Here is an 18238-nt window from a genome sequence, read left to right on the forward strand (position 1 = left end):
TGAATGCATATTTGTGTAAATATATATTAAACATATCTGTGGTATATGGTTGTGATTGTTGGAGAAGGAATGGGAGAATGAAGCATCAATGGGGAGTTGCACTAGATGACCTCAAGGGACTTCTATTTGGATTCTAATTCATTAGGTATTTGGAGATTTTTCCATCAAATCTTTACAGTTCAAAATAAAATTATTTTCTGGGCTTGGTTTAATTTGAGATGGAGCAGGCTGCTGTGGATTACTCCAACCATTCATGATCTGATTTAAACCCTTGGTTCTAAATAGCAGCTGATTCCCTGAGGGCCAAATAAGCAAAGAAAATAGACCATAGGTCTACTTCAATCCCAACTCTAATTTCTGCTCTCTGTGGAGCTGTTTCCAATGCAGGCAACACACTCAGTAGCTAGCGGATTTTTCAGCTTCTCCAGTTTTCTTATGAATATATTATAAAGGGAACAATTTCTTTTAAAAGTTCCTGAATTACTTTCATTACCTTTTTTCTAGTTTTTAAAAGTACTGAACTTTAAAAAAGCAATGCAGCACACTGAATTTTGTTTAGAAAAAATGTTCCCCAAAATGTTCTGAACAATTAGAATATAAAAATTTGCCTTTTGTACTTAATTATAATTTCTTTGAATCAAAAGTGGACATTTAAAGCCCCTATGCAGAATAATACCACATCTGGAATTCCATGTTAGTGGTAGTGCAATAATACTTTAGGCAGTGTTTGTTTAATAGTTAGCAACAGTGCTTTAATGACTAGGGTCCTATTGAGAGGAAAAATAGAAAAGAACAAAGGGAGGGAAAGAAAGACATAACATAAACCCATACACTGTATCTAATCAGAGTGAATTACTGTGTTCACTCCAGTGTAACTTGATTCTACCTTAAAATGGTTTTTGAATGATAAGCTTACAGTCTGAGCAGGCTAGTATTATACAAAAGCAGAACTCAGGATGGATTGCAAAATATACCATCTACCATCTTAAAAACATATAATCTCTCTCTCTTTGTATATGTTTATCCATATATATCGATAAGCAGCAGAAGACTAATTTGCTAATTCTAACATCAGGATGATTGATTTACGTACCGAGGAAGGGGATGGTAGAGGTCATAAGGCATGATCTGCTTGTATCCGTCACTGTTAGGAACAATAATGCCAACCCTCTGAGTAGAAGGTACACACAATAAAATAAACACTAAATGATTACATTATACAAATTTTTAATACAAATGCAAAATAACATTAATAACTTGTATCTGTAAAACAACACTAAAACAGTTTTATATTTTTATGCCAGCATATGCTTTAGGATGGGGCAAGTTCTTTGAAAGGACACCATTTACTATAATTAGTTCTCTGATCCAAGCAGGAAATACCATTGCAAAGGGTGGTGGCAAGAAAACTTGGCACCTCATCATTAACTATGACACAATAAGGTTGTAAATGTTCTTTAATCCCCAAATTATACATCCTATGAGGTCATTCTTATTATCATCATTATTCATGTTACTTCCAGATGCTCGCCAAGCAATTACAGTAACTGTCTCACTTCTGATGAAAGAGAGAGCTATTCAAGCCAGAGAACATGTACCTCAGAATTGACAATACTACGTAACTGCATTAGCTAGATTTCTTCTCTTGGCAGATCTAGGGATTTCACTAATACCTGGAAAGTAGCCACTTGGGTATTTTATAAGGGGAGGGGGAAACTACTGAACATAGTAGGCAATTATTAGCAAAGGGAAATTTCCTAACAAAATAAAGGTAGGCAGTTAAAATGAGATATTATGAAAAGTGGGTTTTTTGGTCTATGAAATATTATACAGTGTTAACTGCTATTGCAGTGATGGTTGTGATTGTCATGGCTTGTTAGTACATCTAGGACCCTGGGAAACCTGTGAGGTTTAGAGACAGAGTGACTGCTCAGGATCCACAAGACATATCATAGGCCGTGTGGAAGTTCCTGGAGGCCTTTAGGATCCCAACAAACTACTCTAACCTACTTCACTGATTTCGACTAAAGTCTCCAACTGGTAAGACTGGTGGGTCCCTCCAGAGGCCTAATTGTCCAGTTTGTGGCAGACTGATGATTCATGGTTTTTGGATAAGACTACTAGTGCAACAGCACCTTCATCAAGAGTGGGAGATGGAGATGCACAGACGTAGAGCATGGTAGCGCATAAGTGGAAGATGCTTATTTTGCAACTGATAAAAGATAGAAAGCTATTGAAGGAACTCATGTATTCTATCTGTGCCTCTGGGATAGATGGATGTATATATATTTATATATCTATATAATATCTATATATTCAATATAAATATGTTTATCTTTATATTTAAATAAATAAAGACTTCCATTTTTACCCATTCCTCTGATATAAGATGATATAGTAGGTTTAAAAAATATGGCTAGCAAATCCAGGTGTTTGGGTAGAAAGAGTGAGCCATGAGTGTGGATCACAAAGATAAAAACAGCACTGGCTGGAGATGATGAAAGGTAAGAAGGAGAGAGAGGGGGATAAAGGGGCCTGCATAGTTTCTGAAGAAATTCCTGAAAGGTAAGGGGATACATGAGAGAAGTCAAATTTTGTTTTTTAAAAAATAGGAAACAAAGGGATTAAGATGGATATCTATTTGCAGGCGGGCAAGTCATTGGAGTACTAACTTATTTATTCTACATGACTAAATTTTCTGTATTTATTTGTGTGAATAAGTTTTTTTATACTCATTTCTGTGAGAGAATTTTCATGGTGTGTGTATGTGTGTGTGTGCATGTGTGTGTATTAACTTTCAGTAACAATGTATAAGAAATGGGATGCTGCCTTTTGGGCATGCTCAAAATCCCACAGTTCTTCACACAAGAATGAAATGAACAGTCTTTAACCTTTTCTGTTTTTTGAGTTAACCATCCTATTTTTTTCTACCTTCTGACAGATAAGAAATCAGGTGAAAGCTTAATCCTTCCTTATGTTAGAATCATTCTAATATCTAGTAAGAATCATTTTTACATCTAGTAATAAAGGGAACTTTTTTTCTAAAAGGACTATATTTTAAAGAATGCCAATCATCTTCCACAGTTTTTCTAGTGAGTTTGTACATACACTGTTATCTAATAGTAGTCAATCAAGGAATAAATCAAGATGATTTTGAAATTATATTTTACCTTACTCTAGTATCTTTATTCATGCTACATCAATTTCTAAATGCAGAAATGCATACCATAGACTTCTCTCCCGAAAAAATTTATGGCTGTAATTTGTCATCTTCAATATTAGAATAAACTGTTGCAGATCTCTGTCAATTGATTTATCAGCTGATGATATTTAAAATGGAGACAGTAACATTGAAGGAGACAAGCTGAAGTGAAGGAGAATAAAAGGGAGAGTGTACAAAATTCAAGACGTTGAACTTTGCTTTGGACCGATTTAGAAATTATGTTTTTGTTTGAACAAGGAGCTTGAAACCTGGATTCAGCAAAACTATAGCTATATTTGTCTTCTATGACATGGGTCATGGTGAAGACTCATAAAATGACTCTATAGCACCTGTGAAAACAGAAAGATATCAAAACAATGGTGCTCTGTCCAGTCCTGCTAATGCATATTCGTGTGCACGGGCTCAGCTCTCTCTGGGGTTCATGTCATGGCCCTAGCCTTTCACTACACTGTTACGGGGGGGAAGCAAGCTTGCCTGAAGTTAACTTCCTATTGCTTACCTATTGCTTACTTTTTTTTCTTAGGCAAAGTGCGAATCATAAATAATAATGAAAAATAATGTAATTTCGGGACTTTAAGAAGTTCTCCCCATGTTTAGGTCTCCATGTGGGTGTGTGTGCGTATATGCATGCATTCAGACATGCATCTGAATATGTGGGGTGTGGTGAAGGAGGCAAAAATGATTTTTAAAAATGATCCCAAAGGGAAAAGATAGAAGAAACAGTTGGCTTGCGGGTAAAACTCATTCTCTACTGCCTTCACTATGCTGACCACCACGCTCACAGTTCTTACATTGTTTCTCTTACACTGGGCAGTAACATGACTCCATCTAATATCCCCATCATCAGGGGTTGTGGTGGTAAGAAGAGAAGGTGAGCATGAGCAAGTGATCATTCTGGAGTGATGTGGTATACGTAGAAAAGGCATCCCACCTCATCCTCTAAAAATACATGTCTTACTGAATTGTCCAATGACAATTCAGGAGAATGATTCAGTTATGACAAGTTTATATAATGAAACATTATGCAGCACATGGACATAATGGTTTTTGAATCATTTTTAATGACATGGAAAAATGCTCAAATGTAATGTTAACTAAAAATAATTGACTATGAAATAGAATGTATGATACGATCTATAATACTAAGAAAATATATAGATGGCGTACATATCTATGCATTTTCATAACTTGCATATGTGTGTTCCTGTGACACATGTATACACACATATGTATACATGCATATATGTGTGTACACACATATATAAAAAACTCTCAACAGTGGTTAGTTATTGGTGTTTGGCTTATGAGTATTTTTTGCTTTCTTTTTAAATGTTTTTCTGTTTTCTAAGCTTTCTATATTATCTTTTACAATCACAACAATTAGAATATTCAAGTATGAAAAAATTCAAATCTAAGAAAGCAAAAGACAGAAACTTTGGAACTATGATGTAAGTGGATGAAATGAGGCCATCACCTCAAATTCCATGTGTCATTTCAAGATCATTGAGTCTGTGCAGAAGTGATCTAAGATGCTACTTTAGAACAGAGTCCCCAGTGTTAAAAAACAAACAACAACAACAACAAAAAAAACAAGCCAAAATTGGGCTCACACTGATCAGTTGTAGAATTTAACTATTGTGATACATCTCTCTTTACAAGAAAAATCCTAAAGTAGTTAAGTCCATGGACACCTAATTTACTGGGGTTCTGGTTTTTTGTTTTGTTTTGTTTTTTGTTTTGTTTTGTTTTCTTGTTTTTTGAGACGGAGTCTCACTCTGTCGCCCAGGCTGGAGTGCAGTGGCGCGATCTGGGCTCACTGCAAGCTCCACCTCCCAGGTTCACGCTATTCTCCTGCCTCAGCCTCCTGAGTAGCTGGGACTACAGGTGCCCGCCACCATGCCTGGCTAATTTTTTGTATTTTTAGTAGAGATTGGGTTTCACCGTGTTAGCCAGGATGGTCTCAATCTCCTGACCTCATGATCCGCCCACCTCGGCCTTCTAAAGTGCTGGGATTACAGGCATGAGCCACTGCGCCCGGCCAGTTCTGTTCTTTTTATAATGAAAATGAGCCATAAAGAGATCCTTTTATGGTTTCAAGGGTTTCTTTCAGTGAATCTCTCAGGACCTCTTGCCTCTTCTCTGGAACTGCAAATCTTCATTTCTGACTTCCTGATAACTAGATGTGCTCTAGGCTTTTCAAGCTCAGTGCATCCCAGACAATTCATTATTTGGCCCTGCTTCTTCTCCTGTGATCATGACTACCATTCAGACATGGCCATTCTCCTATCCACTGTACACTGGGCTATCTTCACCACTCAGTTCTTCCAGTTGTCATCGCAACACCAGCAATGTTTGACAAGTAGATCTCCTCCTGACACAAGTTCAGGCACTTTCATACCAGTCTCCTAACAAATCAATCCAGTCTACTCTGCTGCCAAAGCACCTAATATTTCACTTCACCATTTAGATGACTCACGTGGTTCCATAATGCCCACCGAAATTTATTAGTCGAATGCTACTTCTCCTAAATTCTTGCCTATTTTCTCTCTTAACATCTAGCCAGAAATTCTCTCTCCTTCTTCTCAACACCCGTAATACTAACTCCTCTCCTCACTTTTAACTGTGTACTGTTGGCCCTTTATATCCATGGGTCCTGCATCCATGGATTCAACCATAGCCTGAAAATATTTGAAGAAAAAAAATGGATGGTTGCATCTGTACTGGATATGTACAGATGTTTTCTCTCATCATTATTCCCTAAACATTATAGTATAACAATTATTTACATAGCATTTACACTTTATAAGGTACTATACATAATCTAGAGATGATTTAAAGTACACAGAGGATGTATATGGGTCACATTCCAATACTACACCACTTTATATATGGAAGACACTTGAGCATCTGTGGCTTTTGGTATCTGTGGAGGTGGGGATGGGGTGGGTCCTGGAACCAATCCCCCATGGATACTGAGGGCCAACTGTACTAACTTCTAACTATTGCACAAGTTTTTCTTTAGTTTATCACCATGAGTCAGAAGCTATATTGGTTCTTTATTGCATCTCTTAGGACAGTGCTCTGCACACAGGTGATTAGTAAATAACCATTGAGTGAACTTATGTCATCAGTGTGCAGATGCAAAGGCTAGTAATGCAACCCCATCCAAAATTAAAACAAAAAAGCAAAAAAAAAGTTTTTAAAAGCTAGTTAGGAAAGGAAGGAAAGAAACTCCCTAACTGCCACTGTTGTGCACATATTCAGTCCCACGCCTTGCCTTTTGCTGGCCCTGCCATCTTTGAGAGAGGGCAGTTTGATATGGAGAGTGGTCTGGCGGTTTAGGAAGGCTGTTCTGGCAAGCAGGGGTGATTGCCTGATGTGAGCAGAGAAAGGACAGATTAGTGACTGTACTTCTATCCTGCTTAGGTTACCTCTGTATCTTTTCATTGGCTATCTCCCTGAAATAACTCTGAAAGCTTTTTAAAAGATCTTCTTTTCTCTCTTTCTCATGTGTCTTTCAGATACCACGCTGCTTTGGACAACTCAACCTGCCCTGGACACTGTGGGGGCCTAGATTCTAATTTATTCATTTTTACCTTTGCCATGGCACCAAGCACAGAACCTTTCACAAAATAGGTGACTATATTTTTAAAAAAATGAACAAAATTGTGTGTAGTAGAAGGGTCTCTTGTATAGAAAATGGTGCTCCATCTTCTCTAGATGACCTCAGGGCAATAGAAACCAGTCTATTTCTAAGCAACAGTTTAGAAGAGTGCAGAAGAGAAATAATAAAAAGTTGGAAGAGATGAAAGCACTTTACTATTTCATGAGTAGCAAAGCACAGAGGATCTAGCCATAATGAGGAAAAGGATCACATGAGAGGCTGGGAGTTGGAAGGTCAGTACTCCTCTCTGCTACTTTCTTTTTATGTTACCTTGAGTACCTTACATCAAGGTTTGGCCATCTGCAAAATCTAAGTACTGGATGAGATCAGAAGTTTTAAGATGAAGTAAGAGTAGGTGCCTGGAAACCCATGCTATTGGACTCTATCTTACCTGCCCCTTCCTAGTGGCTACTGAGGGTAGAACTCAGAGCTTAGTGGACCACAGCTTGAAAACCACTGAACTAAGATAATTCTCTCAAAATTTCTCCTCCTGTAACACTTCATGACTTCTTAAAACAGAGAACTTCCCTAACATGTACAGAGGCAAGTTAGGATCCCGCAAATAGAAAATATTCTATAATTAGGTACCATTTTTTAAAAACCATAAACTAAGCAGCAACACTCATTTATCTGGGCTTCCACTGAAATCAGATCAAAAGGAGTCTGCTTTAGGCAGATCTGAAAACAGTTTTTTAGACACAAGTTCATTTTCTGTAATAAACTAAATACTGAAGCGTTTTAATATTTTGGGTCAAATCATTGAACACTTCCTCACATCTACATTTCTGGGGTTAAACATTCTTGGTATTAATGAATGTAATTTCTGAACTGCTTTTAAATAAGTGGGACTAATATTTCCTCGGTCTTTACTTCTTTCTGCACTGAGTGATTTAGCCATTGTTTGATTTGAGTAAACATCAGTATTTACACTTACATGAAAGAGGCTTGCGTAACCTGGGTATGTGGTCAATTCAAACACCCAGACTTGGCATTGGTGTGGTTAGCAGTTCTGTGCTGGCTGTGCTGTTCTACGTTGGGTTGGAACCAGATCTTACAGGTTGCTGAAGGCATCATGCAGAACAAGGATGACTGTGGGATTCGATGGCATGAAGGCTGCACCAGGGATCAGGTAGCCTGCCTTTATGCCTGTCTGTAGGTAGAGATGCTGTGGAACTGGAAGAACTTAGATCCACATCCCGATTTGCTTTTGCAAAGTGGCCCTAACACTTAACCTCTCTGAGCTTCAGTTTTTTCATCTGTAAAATATAAGTGACAACCCCTGACCCGCTAACCTAGGGATTGTAAAACTAAATAAGATAATGGATGTGAAGGCACCCTATAAACTTCAAACAGAAGTGACATTGGGCAAGTTGTTTTACCACTCTGTTTCTCAATTCAATCATGATAGCTGATGTTTGGTGAGTGCTTGACACCTTACTAAGGACTTTATATTGTTATCTCATTAATTCTCACAGTTACTCTCTGACAGGAATATTATATTTATTTTACAGATGGCAAAACTCAGGCATAGATAAGAAGTTACTTAGCTAGTAAAGTCTTTTGGCTACAAACGGACGGACTGAAGTTAAAAATGAGGATGGTAACAATACCTACTCTATTAACTCACAGGCCAATTAAAAGAATTACACAAATAATTACACTTTTAAAAGCTTTAAAGTGTACCATAAGAAGTGATATTACTATTAGGGATGATCCAGCTTTGCAGAAAATGGAATTTCCCAGATAATTGAGTTATAGTTGATTATGTAATTGTCTGATGACGTGTGGTGCAGCTACATGCATGGGAAGGGTATGATCATGCATTCTAAGAAGCACCCTAACTTTGCTTCATTTATCTCATTATGAATAATACATAAATGTGGAAATGGGATTTTATGGGTATTTTTTTCTTATTATTTACTAATTACTGCACAAAATAGTATACTTAAATGAGGTTCATCAAAAGGTAAGAAGTTGTTACTTTTCTAAATCATTCACTTACTGTAATAAAACTAAAAGACCTCCATAATTAAGAAAACATTTCATTATACTGTAATTGCTAAATAAGTCAACCATTTTCTTGTCCCTACACTGAGTTTTTTCTGGAGACATATCTGGCCTAAATCCCATGTAAATTAAATGGCAATGTCTCACAGCTGGTAAAGTAGACGTTATCAGACACTTGTGAACTGAGACGTCAGGAGTTGCCAATTATCTTAATTTCTTGTGATCATTATATTTAAAACATCTGATAAATGTGATTTACTCTCAAGATCAGATTTTCCTAGGACTTACAGCTCCTGGTGTTAAAACCACAATAGAGAACCATCTTTCTAGACCCATATAGAATTCTAGAGTTCCGTCTTTTCCTTTTATGGATGAGAAAGCTGATTTCTAGAGAGCTTAGGAGTTTCTCTGAGCTAACATCAACATCATCATAACCATGATCTTAGTCATTATAGCTGCTGCAGCTAACATTTATTGAGTGCTTATCATGAGTCAGGCACTGTGCTAAGCTCTTTAAATGTATTATGCCATGTGTTCCTCATGACAACTTTATGAGGTAAGTATTGTTATTATCCTCATTTCACAGGATGAAAAATCTGAGGCTTAGTGGGAATAAGGAATTTGCCAAAGTCTACTCAACTAGTAAGTGACAGAGCCAGGGTCTCAAGCCAGGACATTTTATGCCAAAGGTCCCACTCTTAAACATCAGGCTATATTGCCATTGACTAGTTGGTCACCAAGTTAGTGTGAGAATCACGATTTTACATGCCTACTACATATATCACTTGTTCTAATGCAGAGTATTTCTTTATAGTTGCATTGGAGTTTAATTGAGACTTTTTTTTTGGTTCCTGGCCAGAGATAATTGATGCAATTTACTGTGAAACTAAATGGAGCTGGACAAAAAAAAAAAATAAAAGTTCACTTGAACTTGCCAAGAATTGCCGCTTGGTGTATACAAGTTTGGGCATTTGCTTAGGACTGTTGCTCTGAATTCCTTGGGGGAAGGGGGAATCTGGATGCAGTTTCAGCTAGAAACAGATTTGTTTGCTAATAATTGTGGCCATGATAGTGTGATGAGTGAGAGCTTTTTTCACTTGTCCACCTCTTGCCAATTTAAGCCCCCTTCATTACTGCCTTGGAGGGAAAACTAAAGGTCTGTGCCCCAAAAAAAAAAAAAAAAAATCTGCAAAGGTGGTTCTCTTATTGTCTCACAAAGAGTAACTTGCACAAATTCCTCCAGACAGCCTTAACTGTCTCACTGTCTCACAGACTAAGATATGTAAGGCTAAATGTTGTATGTTTTACATCTAAAGCTGCTTTGAAAACGTCAAGGTGCTTATTAGCTGAATTCATGCTATCCCTTTTTAGTTGTTGCTAAACCACAGGGCTTATACTTTGAGGCTTTCTAGCCACATGATGGACCTGACCTTTCACCCAAGAGGTAAAAATGCCACAAATCATTGCACAAATTCCAAAAAAACTTCCCCCAGTGTAAGACAGAAGCTTTGATTATACCGTGGTAGGCACAAGAGAGGATTTTACATTTGACTAGATCCTAAATGTCTTAGTCACATGGGAAAGCACACAGAACATAGTGTTAAATGTATGAAGCAGAAAATAAACATGTGCTAGATCCCTCACATGCAGGTGGGGTATGTCTCTGGACTTCTGGGAATGCCCATTGGGACTACCAGTAGAACATGTAATACACTGTGTACAGAGCATATGATGGGCTTAGTGAGGTCATAGCTCTGAGTCACTAATGAAAAACCTTATTAATTTTAGCTAAAAGTCATTAAATCTTTATACTTGACTTTCTCTTCACTTCCCTTGTAAGGATTAAATTTTGGCTCCCTGTTTGAGACAACTTTTGGCCAGGAAACAAAGTGTTTTATCACTTCAGAAAAATGACTGTGTAAATGACACCAGCAGAGAGCAACAAAGCCTTCTTGGGATGAAACTGCTGGGCAGCCAGCAAGGCTCAACTGTTGGTCTTATAGTCCAGTGGACTTAAATTCCTACCTCAGCACAATGTTGAGTTACTATGTGTCATGGATATTCAGGCTTGCTTTTAGAAGAATGAAAACCAAGAATGCCAAGTTATTCTATGCCAAGTATCTACTGTATAAAGTATGATCTCAATTATGTTATGAGCTATAGACAAGACTGGAAAGAAATACAGCAAAAGCATTAAGAGAGGTTCTCTGCGGGCATTGGGGATTATTAGTGAGTTCATTGTTTTCATTATAGTCTTTTAACTTATCAACATTTCTAAGTTAGCACTTAGAATCAGCAAAAAAGCCATAAAAACATAAAAATTATTTTGAAGAGTATAGGCGAGATGTCAACAATCTCTCCAGTCTCAAGAACTAGTAGATGAACTAATCCACCACCATGGAAGCCAGTGGATGTTGTCAGTGAGTGTAAGAAGGAGGAACAAAACATGAGATGGGAAAGTAAAGAAAAAAGATGGTGGGAACAAAAGGAAAACAGAATGAGAACCAAAAAATAGACAGATGTGTGGAGTGAGATATTCCTGAGACCCCTCCATGCCACTGGTTGCGTTCTCTGTTGATTTCAGACAATTCCTAGAATTTGTTCATGTATTTAGGAGGCTGTTGTAAACTTCCTAAAACTAAAATAATGACTGATATTTATAGTCATTGAGTTTGAAGTTGGAAGGGAGCATGGATACAATTACATGCAGTGACTAGAAACATCCTGGTCATTGGGAGGCTTTATATTGTGTAAAAGACCAACATATATAGACCCAACGCGGATGATATTTATGATTTTAGTTGATTAGTTCAAACGTATAATGTTTACCTATTATTATTATTTTTTTTAAATTTAAAACTTTTACTTATCAAAACAAAATTTACAACTTTTACTTTTTAAAAGAAGAAAATGAAAAGATAAATGACAGACTAAGAGAAAATGCTCTTAATACATATAACTATTAATAACATAGCATTTTCAACTAGAATACAAGTCAAGAATAAGAAAACAAATTGTTTACCTATTATAAAGCAAAATAATGAGAATAGGGAAGCTATTTTGGTAAACACAAAAAGCAGGTATCAGGTATTGTGGCTACCGGTGGCCATGTCTAGTTTATTTCTTCTTTGTTTTGGTTTTAGATATGTAGTAATAAGAAAATTCTTATTATCACAGAGAGTGTTTGGTAATGAAAACTGTTTTTACAGCTTACCTTGCAATCTTAGGGTAGTTATTTTTTCAACTAGACATAACCAAGGAACTCAATCATGAGGGCAAAAGCATTTACTTTGGTAGTACAACACTTAAAATTGTTATAATTTTTATAATTTAACTTAGTGTGAATCAGTTAAAATTAGTTTAACATATTTGAATATATTTTTTTGTGAATTATTATTTTAAAAAACTTTAAAATATATAAAACAAAATTTAATTTAAAAAACTGTGGAACAACAGGCTCTGTGGGCACAGTTTGAAAACCACTAATTTGACAACAAATGACCCTCTCTTCCCATTTTGTGGGTGAGAAAATGGAAGCCCAGAAGGGTAAAATAATAAATATAAGGTTGTAGACTTAATTGTTTGATGTGGTTTTGGCTGTCAATGACACTTGCAAGCCTTGATATGGAATAAAGTTGGCTATCTAACTGGGACTTTGCTTTTCAATTTTTTAAAATTTAAAAATTTTTTTCCTTCTCTTTTCTTACTACAAGTGATTCTACTTTTAAATACTATAATAGGTAAAAATCCTAGTGTGATTCAGGAAAAATGAATAAATATCTCAGTGGCTAGATATAATAAATTTCTTTTGAAATTAAAAATATGTGATTTTATACCAAGAATATTGGTTTTCCCTTTTGGGAATTTCTAAATTTGGACACAAAAGTGTTGGTGGAATGTCATTGTTCGCTCTTGATTTTACTATTAGACCATTAAATCTGAGTGAAAAAACAGTTTCCTGAGGGTTTGATTCTGCAATGGCTGATGGAAGAGCAGATCTGTTTTATGGAGTCTCTTCTATCTACTTTGCTTAGACCATCACTTTGCATTTTCTCTTAGAATTCAGAAGTGTTGCTTCGATTACAGGTATGCAAAAGAGTTCAATGAATTTCACGGCAATTTCTGAAGTATCTTAACCTCAGAGTAGCATACTTATATTTTCTGAAGCAGCTGTCCCTTAGACCTTTTTACTGCTAAGTCTTCATTTTCTCAGCTTTGTCTAATTACTTTTTCAACAAAAAAAGCAGCTTCCGGACATTTGCCTATTTTTTCTTTTTCCTTTTCTCACTTATCTTTCTTTGTGTCTTTCTTTTTTAAATAGCCACCTGTCCCAACACTTATTCATGTGCTGTATTAAATGTTTTAAAATAACACAGGACATAGAAAAGGTAGAAATTGCACAGGCAGACTTCTTCCATTGTAGAATGGCCTTTTGCTTTGGGTAATAAGAAATAGGCCAAAAAGTTTCTCCAACAGACAAGAGTGGGTAAAAATCAGAGGCGAGAAAGACTGAGTAAACATTATTATAAACATTTCTTTCAAATTGTTAACAAAATGCTTTTATTTCACATAACTCTCTTCCATGGCCATCTCTTAATTGACTTTTTTTTTTTTCCTGGTGGAAAAAAGCTTTATGAAGTTGTGGGAAGTGAAACTGTCATTTCTCCTAGAAATATACGTACAAATTTTCATGGAAATGTGTAAAAGACTTTCAAGGTCTCTCTAGGGCTGACTCGACCTGTCTGAATTAGGATAACTGTGCCTTTCACACACTGGTCTTCTTCCTATTACAGTTATACATAAAAAATGTATAAGTAGAATAATTTTAAAATGAAATCAAATTGCATGGGTTATAACTATCTTGGCTAAAAAATTTCAAACCCTTAAGATTTCCAAAATAAAGAAATCCAAGCACAATTTCAACACCTTATTCAGTTTTTATATTGTATCCAATTTTTAATATATAATTTTCTGATGTAATATGATGCTAAATTAAACTTCACCTAAATTTTACAGTTATAAAATATCTATTCTTTTTGTTCCTTTAATGAAAACCTGTTATTCTGAGTTCACTTTTATGAGGTAGGGAATATGGTTCCTGTGAATTAATTAATAAGAGCAATTTCATATCACATGCAGAACTTAGCATTCATAAATGTAAAGATAGAAGAGTACAGGAACATACACCTTAAGAAATTAACAGCAGAAAACAAAAACTAAAATTGCATTGCTTGTAACCTCAAAATAGAATGACTTGCATCAACATTGCCCAAGTCATATTTTAACGAGTTGAAGCTTTCTTTTTGTGCATACATCATTAGTATACTATGATTTTAAAAAATAACACTGGGATGTTTCTCAAAAATCCAAGGAGTTTGAAAATGAATCTTTGTTTTTTGGTATTCCTGATTGCTTTTGTAGGGGAAGGCTTTTCTTATATTCTCTCTCATAAGCTGAGGATGAGTAAGCGACGCTATACTAAAGAGAATCACCAGCAAGTGTCGTCACTGCAAAGGCAAATGTTACACCCATGAAAAGATTCTTGACCTGCACTTCCATGACTACTCATCACCTGAGATATTTCATTCATCAGGCAGATTCTTGACCCTGCAAATAATCTGAGGGCTAACTGTGGATTCCAAAAAGCAAATAATCATGTGTGAAAGTGTCAAGTGCCTGCTTAAAGCTTCTAATTTAAAAGACCTTTTAAGAATCTGACTACTGGGAATAAGTTCTGTTTTCTCTTTAGCAAAGACTGAGTATGTTCAAAGGCAGCAGAACTGTTCTAAGGCTGGTTTTGACTCTATATAATCAGTGTGGACAGACTAGAAGGAATCAGCTGTAGCCCTGAAATATGGTCTGCTCTGATCATGTCCCTGATTGGGAACAGAGATAAAATGGAAAAAATCCTGAGAACATTGTGTCATCACATGGGTTAAGAACGTTGAATGGTCCATTGGCCTGGACCTTCTTAAGGAAGGAAACAAGGAACCAGAAGGAAAGGAAATCAGAAGAGAAAATGACTCTGAAGAGCATGTCACCTGCTGCTTTATAAAAGGAAAGTCTGTAGACTCTGAGATGGCCTCGCATAGCAGCAAGAGCAGGAAGCATGGGTACTAATACATGATTAGTAATGGACACTGGACAGCAACGCTATTTATGTTTCATTTCATTTTATTTTCAATGAAAATATTTCATTTTAATTTAAGAAACCTATTTGGAACTTGAGTTATATTTATGACAAATGAACTAGCAAATTTGACTGACCTGGCTGGACAAGGATCCAAGTTGCACTCCTGAAGCTTGGGTTTGGGTTTGATGTTCTCTGGATAATAGTGACAGTATTGGTCAGCAACCACGCGGTTGCTCCTCAGATCATAGCACTCAGCCGATGTCAGCTGATAACCTGTAGTATCAAACCATCCAGGCAAGTTTAAATGTACATGCCAATGCAATATATTTCTTTATGCATTTTGGCCAGCTCATATCAATGGAAATTATTCCCCAATGCCTTAGTCATTTCCAGGAAAAAAAGACACATAATTGGAAGGCTCATTAATTTTTGCAGACCTCAAGTACTGTGCTTTTCTCAAGTAATCCACTCAAATCTTAATAATTACATTATATAATTAGGCTTGAACTACTTAAGGGCCCAGCCAGATAATAAGACTGTGGTAAGAACTGTTCTTGTTATTTCTTTTATATGATCTAAAAATATAATGCAGAATTCTATATCCAAAAAAGATCATCAGTATTTACCAACCATCTTATACAAGAATGCTAAATTGCCTCCTTAGTAACTGGGGCACTAGGGAGAATAAACTCCCAAATAAATAAACAAAATAAATCCCACATTGCTCCCCTTGCACATGAGGGGCCAGCACAGGATCAGGTCCCACCAGCTGCCTGGGAACATTACTTTTGCTTAAATTCAACCTGAGTGGGTTGAGTAAATGGACCACTGAGATTCCAACAGTGGACATCACAAATCCTGTTTCCCTGCAGAATTAATAAAAATACCTCCCTGTTACTGTTCCATTTTTGTTATATTCAAAATCTTCTGTCATTCTCTTTAAAAAATCTCTAGTGAATATTTCTTAGCCTCCACCCACAAATTGTCATTGTTTGAAGAAGCCTCTCTTAAAAAAAAGTATTGTTGACTAATAGTTAATTCTCTTCATATGTTTTATCTTTCCTACCTGCCTTTTTATTGTCCTGTGGATTTCTGGTAGGGTGGTAATCAAGACTTAGATTCTTGGGGTGAAAAATAAATGTACATAGAGAATTTTTAAAAATTAGACTGTTTATATCATTCTTACCCTAATTAATCTGCCAAATATATTATCCCTAGCAGGTGGGTTGAGCGCTGTTATTGCTAAATATATATTAGGAAGCAAGATTTAAATCATTAAGGGACTTGCAAAAGATTTTAGGAAATCAGAAGGAGGTTTATGAGCCAGATTTCCTGGCTTAAGGCTGTGTTCTCAGACCACCCACAAAAATTAATTGTTCATTAAAGACCCTAAAAAAAGGCCTTTTAAAATTTGACTATAAAGATGAAAAGCATGAAAAGTAATGAAAGCAATGGATAAGAACACTTTTTCCATCTAATATTTGTTTTATAAAAAAATCAAGTAGCAAAATGACATTTTAAGTAAGTAAATGTACTTTTACTTTTCAATCACATTGTACTCAAAAAGCATCTAATTTTATAACAGGCTAATCATTTTATAATTTTCCAGATAATTTCTACACAGGGACAGAATTTATCACATAGTAAAATACAGGAACAATAGAGTAAGTTATTAATCTGAGATGATTATTTTTCAAAATCAAAATTTGTCAGCCTAAACCTGTTGCTTTGAAGCTATTATAGCATGGATAAAATGAAGGGTTAGAGCAAAAATGAAGGAACTGACTAAAATCTTCAGAAAATAATGTTTTCTAAAGTTTCATATGGTATTTGGAGTAGCAATTTTTACACTAAGCAAAATAACCAACCAGTTGAATCTGGAACCAGAAACAGAGAAGACAACTTAGAGATCATTTCTTCAGTAATTTTCAAGCTGGAAACTTCAGTAAATTTCAAAATAAAGTGGAAGGACGGCTGGTCTCCACATCCCTCACACCTTCACTCAGAACAGTCTTCCTTTTATCCTGGCTTCATAATTAAGGTTTCCTTTGAAGCAAGTTTTGATACCCAGAAACATCTGAAAACCACTGATAGTTCTACTTCTTCATTTGGATGTGAGGAAAATGAGGCCCAAAGAAGTAAGATATATGTGAATAATGTTTTTATTATGTAGTGAACTATTATCAAGGTTGCTGACATCATACTCTAATAGCAGCTGTATGTGTGCATATAATTGAAGTGCTATTTCTCACAAAGCATGGTTTTCATTTTTACAAAAGAAAAAAAAACCTTAGATTCTTTCCTTGAAACTATTTCCTATGCTAGTCATTAGTAAATATATCAAAATAATGTAGTCCCATGGAACATCAAAGTAATTGACAGTTCATTTTTAAACAAAGCAATTTTCTTCTTTAAAACAAAGCAATTTTCTTTTTTATTTTTGAGATAGAGTCTTGCTCTGTCATCCAGGCTAGAGTGCAGTGGCATGATCTTGGCTCACTACAACCTCTGCCTCCTGGTTTCAAGTGATTCTCATGCCTCAACCTCCCAAGTAGCTGGGATTACAGGCTCGCACCACCACACCAGCTAATTTTTGTATTTTTAGTAGAGACGGGATTTCACCATGTTGGCCAGGCTGGTCTTGAACTCATGGCCTCAAGCCATCCTTCTGCCTTGGCTTCCCAAAGTGCTGGGATTACAGGCATGATCCACTGCGCCTGGCCAGCTAAATGATTTTCTATTCCTGACAGATGGAACAAGTACAAACACTCATTCTATCGAAATGCTTAACATGTTGAATTGACCTTTTTTTATCAACTGAGTAAAAGTACTTCATGGCACTTCTACTGACTTCTTTCAAGCTAAAATCCAACTTTGCTCCATAGAACCACATTTTTCAGTGGTTTGTTCACATTGTGTACATAGAAAAACATAGGTAACGATGAATTACATCATACAATGTTATCCAAAAATTTATAGGTAATCATTTATCTCCATTTTGAGGTACTATCCTTTTATATCTTGTCAAATTAATCTAGTGATACTTCTGTGGATTAGCTAAAGTCAGCCAATTAACTGGTTTCTATGAAACTAGACCTAGAATTTATTTGATGTGCTGATTTTCAAAGGAACAGACATACAATTTTATATCCATTACATTAGAAAAACTTAGAAAAACGATAATCCACAAATACTGACTCAGTTGGCAATG

The 18238-nt window shown here is 35.9% G+C and overlaps 1 protein-coding gene across 5 annotated transcripts in view; it reads right to left on the reverse strand.

The window, feature by feature from the left end:
- The window catches only part of ADAMTSL1 (ADAMTS like 1), a 956812-nt gene that overhangs the window by 218470 nt on the left and 720104 nt on the right, over positions 1-18238 (reverse strand). For 3 of the 5 annotated variants that reach the window (XM_077966031.1, XM_001109888.5, XM_077966032.1), the window contains 2 exons: positions 15162-15300; positions 1094-1144 (listed from right to left, as the gene is read on the reverse strand). In XM_077966031.1, the coding sequence (XP_077822157.1) occupies positions 1094-1144; positions 15162-15300 (190 nt within the window). The remainder of the gene's footprint in view (positions 1-1093; positions 1145-15161; positions 15301-18238) is intronic. The other 2 variants (XM_077966030.1, XM_028835141.2) reach the window with 1 other exon arrangement.

This window comes from Macaca mulatta, chromosome 15 (assembly GCF_049350105.2).
Source record: "Macaca mulatta isolate MMU2019108-1 chromosome 15, T2T-MMU8v2.0, whole genome shotgun sequence".
Lineage (NCBI taxonomy): Eukaryota > Metazoa > Chordata > Mammalia > Primates > Cercopithecidae > Macaca > Macaca mulatta.